At 45.8% G+C, this 9,606-nt stretch overlaps 1 protein-coding gene across 3 annotated transcripts in view; it reads left to right on the forward strand.

The window, feature by feature from the left end:
* Positions 1–2,384, forward strand: part of RPH3A (rabphilin 3A) — a 344,016-nt gene extending 341,632 nt beyond the window's left edge. For 2 of the 3 annotated variants that reach the window (XM_024256359.3, NM_001135477.1), the window contains 1 exon segment: positions 163–2,384. In XM_024256359.3, coding sequence (XP_024112127.2) covers positions 163–293 — 131 coding nt within the window. In that variant the 3' untranslated portion in view covers positions 294–2,384. 3 annotated transcript variants of the gene reach the window in all.
* The last annotated feature ends 7,222 nt before the right edge of the window (positions 2,385–9,606 follow it).

The following is a 9,606-nucleotide window of genomic DNA, read 5'->3' on the forward strand; positions in this document are numbered from 1 at the left end:
AATAACAACAACAGCAACAATGTTATAACAACTCTCTATAGAGTATGGATCCCAGGTTGCTGGGGGTCACTGCTTGGTGCAGTTTTTCCCCCAACTACACATTTGGGTCTAGAACGACCTCTATTCTGACCACCTGCTCCTATCTTCCCATTTATCCCCCAGGAGGCTGCCAGCTGGGGATCTCTGCCAAGGGAGAGCGCTTAAAACACTGGTACGAGTGTCTGAAAAATAAAGACAAGAAGATAGAGCGCTGGCACCAGCTACAGAATGAGAACCACGTGTCAAGTGATTAGGCTAGTGCCCAGGTCCCCAACTCCATGTCCCGGGTCCCCCCCAGCCTGCCCTAGCTGCCCACCGCACCCTGATCTCTCTTCTCTATGCCTACCTCCCCCCATACCCTGCTGATCTCCCTGAGCCTGCCTTTGAGCCCCCGTCACGTTGGGCACTGCTGCCAAAGACTCCCTCCTCCCTGATGCTGGGATGTGGGCTCTGAATACAGCCCCTCTCTGGTCCCTGGGATGGAGCAATGGGGATGGGGTTGGGGAGATGTTTACAAAGAGGTTGATCATTTAATAACCTCTCAGTTTGGGTAAATTACAAAGGTTCTTCATCATTTAGGACTGTTTTTAGACCCTCCTAGCCTTGAACACACACATGCACACACACACACACACACACACACACCCTTTCATTCCCTGTGTTGTGTCTCTGTATATCCCCAGTTGTCAGCAGACCCGGACAATGCTGTGAGAGAAGCACTGGGGCAGAAATGGAGCCTCTAGGCTCCCACTGCCCCCTGAGATGTACACCCTGATTGCCAGGAAAACAGACTGCTGTGTTCAGGAACACACCTTCCCTGCTCCAAGTGCACCAGGATGCAAATGCACAGAATTCCCCAGGGGCTTGGATGCTCTCCTCTTTCCAAATGTCACCTGTGTGCTTCCTAGCAAAACAAAAACAAACGACAACAACAAAAAACCCTTCCTCTGTCGCCTTTTCTCCTCCTCCCTCTTCTTTCCCTTCCATCGTAGTAGATTCTCTCTTTCTCAGCCTTTCCCCTCTCCTTTCTCTCCCTGCCTTTCTTTCCTTTGCCTTCCTCTCTCTCTAAAGCAGTAACACTGCAAAAACAACAGCAAAAAAAGTGTATGTTAACCTAGCCTCACCTCCTTGCTCTCACCAGCCTGACCAGGAAACTGAGAAACTGGCCTAAACCTGAGATTCCACTTGGGCCCATGCTTCTTAAGTGACCCACTCCTCCCGTTGGCAGAGCCAGACATTCCCAGGGCTTGGGCCAGTGGCTGGCACTGCCCTGGGTGCATGACAGCATCCCTTGAGCTGTGTAGATGCCCCATAGAGGGGCTCTGTCATCCGTGGGCTCCCCGGGTGGGCACAGAGGCATTTAGAAGACCAGGGCTATGGGTCTGAGGGAGCCTCATCCAAAGCCTCCAGCCTTTCTCCTTTCTCCGCTCTTAGGTAAACAAACAAGCTACCCTCCTCCCCAATGCCCTTTGACTCTGTTTCATTGACTCTCTTGCATCCCATCTCTCACTCAGAACCCCCTCCAGTCTCTCTGTCTCTTTGTGTGTCTCTCTGTCTCCTGCACTCTCTTTACTAAGCTTCCTGGGAGAATCAAATAATATCATGGCTATGGAACAGTAGAGAGAGACAGGCCTGATGCCAAAGGCTTTGGGCTCATCATCAATCTTTCAGTTTCTTCCTATAAAAAAAATTATTTTATAAGGGAGGAAAAGGCAACGCGGGCAAACATTAAAAATTTGAGGTTGAGGTCAGGCAATCTTCAGTGCCCTGTGAGAAAGGTTTGATTTTCCCAATTCTGATGAAGTCTTCCCTCATGAAAATCACCCTCAGTCATCCCAAACCCCTGACATTCTCTACAGAAGCATCAGACAGACACTCAAACTCTCACTTTCCTCAAATCACATCTCTTAACTTTTCAACGCCCTCCACCCTCAGCTCCCTGCACAATTCATGGGAGGACTCATTTCTTGCCTTGAATAACCATTTTCTAAACATCGAGCTCTTCACCTTCCCCAAGGTGGCCAACAGCTTCCCGGCTGCCATCTTTCCTTTTGACCTTATCTTTCCCCATTAGTCCCTGGTGGCACCTACTCTCAGCCCACCTCCCCCACCACAGTTTCCCCTTAGGAGACAGCATGCTGGCTGTGTCGCCCAAGCCTGATGCTGGTGTAGGCGCTGGAATCAGCATGCAGCAAGCTCACAGTGCCCCTAGTCTGGGTGCACGCTCTCCCCGACAAATGTAACCACCTCCTTGCCTAGAATACACACACGTCCTCCGGTGCATGCACAACCACCCAGCATCTTTCTTTGTGATGATGTAGCCAAAAATAAAGTAGGAACATCCAGGAAAATGAGTGGTCTGCAGTTTTCCTTTCTGGTTTCTGCAAAGTCTTCCTCCCCACCAGGACATACGCTATTCTGATAGTCAGTATTTAATGAGCATCTACTATGTTCCAGGCACTGGGGACAGATGTGTTCTCTGCCCACGAGGAGTTTGCTTTCTGGTGGATTTTATCTTGGGCAGGTGGGCCTAAGGTAACTTGGCCGACTCCAAACCCTTCTAGAAGAATACTTTTTGCTGGTGCCTACCAAACAGGAAGGCAACATCCTCATCCTCCTCCTGCTGCTACAAGACCTGGGAAAAGTCCCAAGTGGTTGCGGAATCAGAAATTGCCAAAGCTAAAAGAGAACATAAAATTGAGCCACAACCTAGTTCAATCAACTCACTTTTTAGACAGATGAAGAAACCAAGGTCCAGAGAAGAAAACGCCATGTCCAGTGTTTCCCAAAGGCAATACCAGGAAAGGAGTCTGATTGTTGGACTCCCACAGTCCAGTATTCTTCACACACTGATCGATGAGCGTGGACCATCAAATGCCTCCCTTGCATTCTAGCACCTTCCAACCTACAATGAGTCGTTCATTGGAGATTCTCAATAGTCCTGAAGGTGAACTGAGTCAGTAACTGGCTTTCCAGAAAAAAATCTTTTTTTTTTTTTTTTTTTTTTATGGAGTCTCCCTCTGTCCCTCAGGCTGGAGTGCAGTGGCACAATCTAGGCTCACTGCAACCTCCACCTCCCGGGTTCAAGCAATTCTCCTGCCTCAGCCTCCTGAGTAGCTGGGATTACAGGTGCTTGCCGCCACACTTGGCTAATTTTTATATTTTTAGTAGAGACGGGGTTTTACCATGTTGGCCAGGCTGGTCTCAAACTCCTGACCTCAGGTGATCCACCTGCCTTGGCTACTCAAAGTTTTGGGATTACAGGTGTGAGCCACCACACCCAGCCTCTAGAATTCTTAATCACACTATAATCCATCCCCAAAGTGCTTAAGCAATTTATCAGTAATGGTTACTTCAAGAAGGAGCCATCAATTCTATCCCACAGATAATGCTCTTTTCTTTGAGACCATTTCCGCTTTGTGCCCTCAAAAGCAAAAGCTGGCATGTTAGTCTCACTTGGGAGATTTCTTTCCCCACAGATTCTGCTAAACCCTGCGGATAAGGTGTACAGTTGAAAATATTTCCTGGCCGGGCACAGCAGCTCATGCCTATAATCCCAGCACTTTGGGAGGCCGAGGTGGGTGAATCACCTGAGGTCAAGAGTTCGAGACCAGTCTGGCCAACATGGTGAAACCCCGTCTCTACTAAAAATACAAAAATTAGCCGGATGTGGTGGCACACACCTGTAGTCCCAGCTACTTGGGAGGCTGAGGCAGGAGAATAGCTTGAACCCGGAGGTGGAGGTTGCAGTGAGCTGAGATCATACCACTGCACTCCAACCTGGGCGATAGAGTGAGACGCCACCTCAAAAAAAAAATTGAATGTATTTCCTGGTTGATGCCTTGTGATTTCCACCTTCATCATGATTTTGAAAACCACTACCCAAAAAGTTGATGTTTTTCCTGGTGGCAATTTAGCTAGCTGCCACTAGGTGGAGAGAGGTGTTAATTAGTTCCATACAAGCCTCACAGGAACAGCTGGAGACACTTGCCATTCTCCCTGTGCTCCTGGCAGACATCACTAATCAATACAGCATCTTTCCTACAGAAGCTACAAGCAGCCTCTGAGTCCCTCTCAACCCAGTGTTCCAGGGAGCCACTACCAGTCAGTCATGGGTGGCGGTTAAAAAGAAGCCTAATTTCCATCCTTAAACTGGTTGATCTTCATTTATATGCGGACATGCCTAACAGACTGAGATGAATATACAGGAGGAAAGTTTTCATAAGTATTAGTACACCTGATCTAGCTAATTGTGCTGCCCCACCCCCGACCCCTGGCTGACCCCATTGAAATAAAACACTCTGTTAAGTGGCTATATGGTATGTTGGAAAGCATCTGCCATGAAAAGAACATGAGCCAAAATTTCAATTAAGTCCAGCATTCAAATTCTGACTGACACTTTGTAGCTATGAGAACTTGGCCAAGTCATTTAGCCTCACTGAGTGTCAGTTTCCTCAACTGGAGTAATAAATATTTCAAAGAGTTGCTGAGAGATGTTAACGGTACAGTCCACCGGGAGTCCCTGGCACATAGTAGAGACTTGACAAGTGCCACCTCCGCTTGCCAGCCCCTAAACTTGGGCTCCCTCGTGCAGCTTGCATCAGGGGAAAATGCTCTTGAACTGGCATTGATTGAACACAGGACGTTGGAGCTGAAAGTGGCTGAGGTTCAGGTGAAGCAGAAATCAGATCTCCAAGGTCTCTGCACAGACGGGAGCAGACTCTCCTGCTGGTGCCTACAGAAGTTCAGCCAACAGCTAGAGATGTTTGTTCTGAGTAGGAGTCAGAGGCAAGCCTAAGTTGCTGAGGTCTGGTTCCCATCAGGGATGACAAAGGGGAGGCCAGGAAAAGGGGCAGGTCACAGGGCTAGTGGTTCCTGGTAAAAGCAGCGCAGGCCCAATCGCTTCTGGGCTTACGGCCAAGTGGATTAAACACTCAACGCTCTGAAACCTGCCAGGCTGACCCCTGCTCAACTCAATCAGATCTGCCGGAGACATTGGCTTGATGAGGTTAAGGAAGCCATTAAAGGTGATGGACACCCCAATTACCCTGATGTGATCGTGACACATCATACACCTGTGTCCAAAATATTGCACGCAACCCATAAATATGTACAACTCTTATGTATTCATAATAAAAATAACTTTTGACCGGGCATGGTGGCTCATGCCTGCAATCCCAGCACTTTGGGAGGCCAGGCAGGTGGATCACCTGAGGTCAGGAGTTCAAGACCAGCCTGGCCAATATGGTGAAATCCTGTCTCTACTAAAAATACAAAAAATTAGCCAGGCATGGTGGCGGGCACCTGTAATCCTTGCTACTTGGGAGGCTGAGGCAGGAGAATTGCTTGAACCTGGGAGGCGGAGGTTGTGGTGAGCTGAGATCGTGCCATTGCACTCCAGCCTAGGCAACAAGAGTGAAACTCCGTCTCAAAAAATAAATAAATAAAAGTAATAATTTTTAAAAAGAGTACCACGAAAGCAAAAGTATGCACATAAGAGGTATCTTTTGGCCGGGTGCGGTGGCTCACGCCTGTAATCCCAGCACTTTGGGAGGCCGAGGCGGGTGGATCACAAGAGTTCAAGACCAGCCTGGCCAACGTGGCGAAACCCCGTCTCTACTAAAAATACAAAAAATTAGCTGGGTGTGGTGGCAGACACCTGTAATCCCAGCTACTGGGGAGGCTGAGGGAGGAGAATTGCTTGATCCCAGGAGGTGGAGGTTGCAGTGAGCTGAGACTATGCCACTGCACTCCAGCCTGGGCAACAGAGCGAGACTCTGTCTCAAAAAAAAAAAAAAAAAAGTATCTTTTGCTTGGCTCTTGTCCATATCTGCTGTGTGACCTTGAATAAGTCACTTCCCCTTTTTGTTCTCTGACTACATAGGTAGACATCAGAGCATCATGATTCTCTGTGTTAATTGTTACACCCCATAAATGTGCCTTTGTTTCCTAATCATTCGTTGAAGACCAAGACCTTTTTGCTGAGGACAGGCCCCCTGACTGGAGTCCCACACTATCTTTCTCTCAAAGCACAAGAATGAGTGGTCTTTAATTTCCTGTTTCTGTTTCTTTAAAGGAAACAATAATTTAAAGCCACCTGCAAAGGCATGAAGGCATAATCCTGGGCAAAAGTGGATTTGTTTCAACTTATTTTCTCAATCTTCTATGGGATCATCTCACTCTTAGCTAATTCTATGCAATGCTTGCCTTTATTGCATCTTTCCAAAGAATTGGATGTTGGTTTCCTAAGGACAGCTCTCTTTTGCACTCATCTGTTTATAGATATATATGTTTAATCAAAAATATTTAACAACTGCAATTGCCATGAGGACATTTGGGAGCAAACAAAATTTTATATATTTATTTAGAGACAGGGTCTCACTATGGGAGCAAACAAAATCTTATTTATTTATTTAGAGACAGCATCTAGCTATGTTGCCCAGGCTGGTCTCAAACTCCTGAGCTCAAGTGAGCCTCCTGCCTCCACCTCCGAAAGTGCTGGGATTACAAGCCTGAGTCACTGCTCCTGGCCAGAATCTTTTTTTTTTTTTTCAGTTAATTTAGAAAGTTTATTTTGCCAAGGTTGAGGACGCCAACCTGTGACACAGCCTCAGGAGGTCCTGAGGACATGTGCCCAAGGCGGTCAGAGACAGTTTGATTTTATACATTTTAGGGGACATGAGACATCAATCAACATATGTAAGATGAACATTGGTTTGGTCTGGAAAAGCGGGACAACTGGAAGCGGGGAGGGGGCTTCCAAGTCGTGGTATATAAGACACAAATGGTTGCATTCTTTTGAGTTTCTGATTAGCCTCTCTGAAGGGGGCAATCAGAAATGCATTTATCTCAGTGAGCAGAGGGGTGACTTTGAATAGAATGGGAGGCAGGTTTGCCCTGAGCAGTTCCCCAGCTTGACTTTTCCCTTTAGCTGAGTGATTTTGGGGCCCCAAGATATTTTCCTTTCACATTTCCTCCCTTTTCTTTTTAAAAATATTTTAGAGAAAGCATTTTAGAAGAAAATGAGTCTCTAGTCTCAGGTTTCATCTGATTTCTCTTGGCTAGGATGGTTTATTACTATAGGGGTAGGTCCGGAGTTATTAGGAAAGCTCATTTTAGAAGGTTTGTAAAGTCTCATGTCCTATGAAGAGAAAATAGGGGGAGGAAGGGAGAACACAACAAACAAAAGAACAATCCTGGAAAATCAAGATACAGGCCAGAGTACTCCAAAGTTCACACATCAGCAGATAGGTTGAAAGTGGCTTACGTCTGTAAATATGTAGTTATTTTCTTCTGAGGTTTAAGTTGTCTAGCTCCAGTTTGCAGGGCTTTATAAAAGCACAACTTAGTTTTCAGTGATTCCAAATTAGGGAAAATGGGGGAAAAAGAAGGAAAAAATTAAAAATATTATTTTGGAGACTTGTAGCCAAGAAAAATTAGAATTCAGTCCAAACTATAGAAAATACTAAAAATTGAAAAACATTAGGCAAGACTAGAATGTAACAACAGGTGTACTGTAGTTTTTGAAGCATAATCTTTCTCCAGTTTCCCATTTTTACTAAAGATGAATCATGGTAAGGGAGGAGACCACCCCTCATATTGTCTTATGCCTAATTTCTGCCTCCAAAGAAGGAAGAAGTAAAGACTAAAAGGCAGAAATGAAATCCACAAGCAGACAGCCTGGTACCATACCCTGGGCCTGGTAGTTAAAGATCGACCTCTGACCTAATAGGTTATTTGCATAAAAAAGGCACTGTGAAGATCCCTGTCCTATTCTGTTCTGTTCTAACTACTGGTGTATGCAACCCCCAGTCATGTACCCCCTGCTTGCTCATTGATCACGACCCTCTCACACGGACCCCCTTAGAGTTGTGAACCCTTAAAAGGGACAAGAATTGCTCACTCGGGGAGCTCAGCTCTTGAGACAGGAGGCTTGCCGATGCTTCCGGCCAAATAAACCCCTTCCTTCTTTAACTCGGTGTCTGAGAGGTTTTGTCTGCGGCTCTTCCTGCTACAATAGTATGACTGGTTTGCTTTATCATACTTGGCCTAATTTTTTGCGTAGAGTGCAGCAAGAATCTTCAACTGGTAAATGAAGTGAGTATTGCAAAGACAGCACCCCACCCCCATGGTGACATTTAGTCTTAGGCCAAAGTCAACACCTTATACAGTAGGAGTGGAGAGTGTCAATTCATGAATAATCTGGTTAAGAGGTTAAGGGGTTATAAAAAAGATAGTTGGCATTTACAAAATATTTCATCCAACAAAAACAGGAAACACATTCTTCTCAAACTCACACAGAACATTCACCAAGACATATCACGCTCTGGGCTAGAAAACACACTTTAACAAATTTCAACAGAGATATGTCATACAAAGTATGCTCTTTACTACAATGGAATTAAAAAAGAAACCCATAAAAGAAAGATAGCTGGAAAATTCCAAAATATATGGAGATTAAATAACTCACCTCTAAATAACACATGGGGCAAGGAAGAACTCTCAAGAGAAATTTTAAAATATTTTGGGCCAGCCTCAGTGGCTTATGCCTATAATCCTAGCACTTTGGGAGGCTGAGGCAGACAGATCACTTGAGCCCAGGAGTTCGAGACCAGACTGGGCCACATGCAGAAACCCCATCTCTACAAAAAATACAAAAATTAGCCAGGCATGGTGGCATGTACCTGTAGTCCCAGCTACTTGGGAGGCTGAGGTGGGAGGATCACCTGAGCCCGGGAGGTCAAGGCTGCAGTGAGCTAAGATTGTGCCACTGCACCCCAGCCTGGGCAACAGAGTGAGACCCTGTCTCAACAAAATAAATAAATATATTTTGAATTAAAATGAAAAACCAGCCTATCAAAAAGTGTGGGATGTAGTGAAAGTAGTGTTTAGAGGGAAAGTTATAGCGTTGAATGCATATATTAGGAGAAGAAAGATCTAACTCAGAAAGGGATGAACAGGTGAGGCACAGGGGGTTTTAAGGTAGTGAAACTGTTGCAGGGCAGGGGAGCCCCAAAATTGGGACACCGTCCAGGAAGATTCTTGGCTTCGTGGAAGGAATTCAAGGGTGAGCTAGAGGAGGAAGAAAAAGGTTTATTGAGGCAGCAGGGTCACAGCTCTGTGACTGTCCCTGCAGAGCAGGGCCACCCCATAGGCAGTGCCTGGAGAGCAGCAGCTCGGGGCAGTTCTATAGTCACATTCATACCCACTTTTAAATACATGCAAATTAAGGGCAGGTTATTCAGAAATTTCTAGAAGAAGGGTGGTAACTTCTGGGTCATTGCCAGAGAATGAGTAAACTGTTCATGGTGCTGGTGCTCATGCCAACCAGTCTTCAATCTGGCCCCAAGTCAAGCCCCACCTCTGAAGTTGAGTCCCACCTCCTATCTCAAAACTCTTCTGCATGGTGCTGTAATGGTGAATACATGACATATTATGTTTGGCAAAATCCATAGAACTGTAGGACACGAGAGTGAACCTTAATGTAAACCTTAATGTAAATGGACTTTTGTTAATTATGATGTATTAATATCAATTCATCAATTGTAACAAATGTATCACAGTACT

The sequence above is a fragment of the Pongo abelii genome, chromosome 10 (genome assembly GCF_028885655.2).
Source record: "Pongo abelii isolate AG06213 chromosome 10, NHGRI_mPonAbe1-v2.0_pri, whole genome shotgun sequence".
In the NCBI taxonomy this organism is placed as follows: Eukaryota; Metazoa; Chordata; class Mammalia; order Primates; family Hominidae; genus Pongo; species Pongo abelii.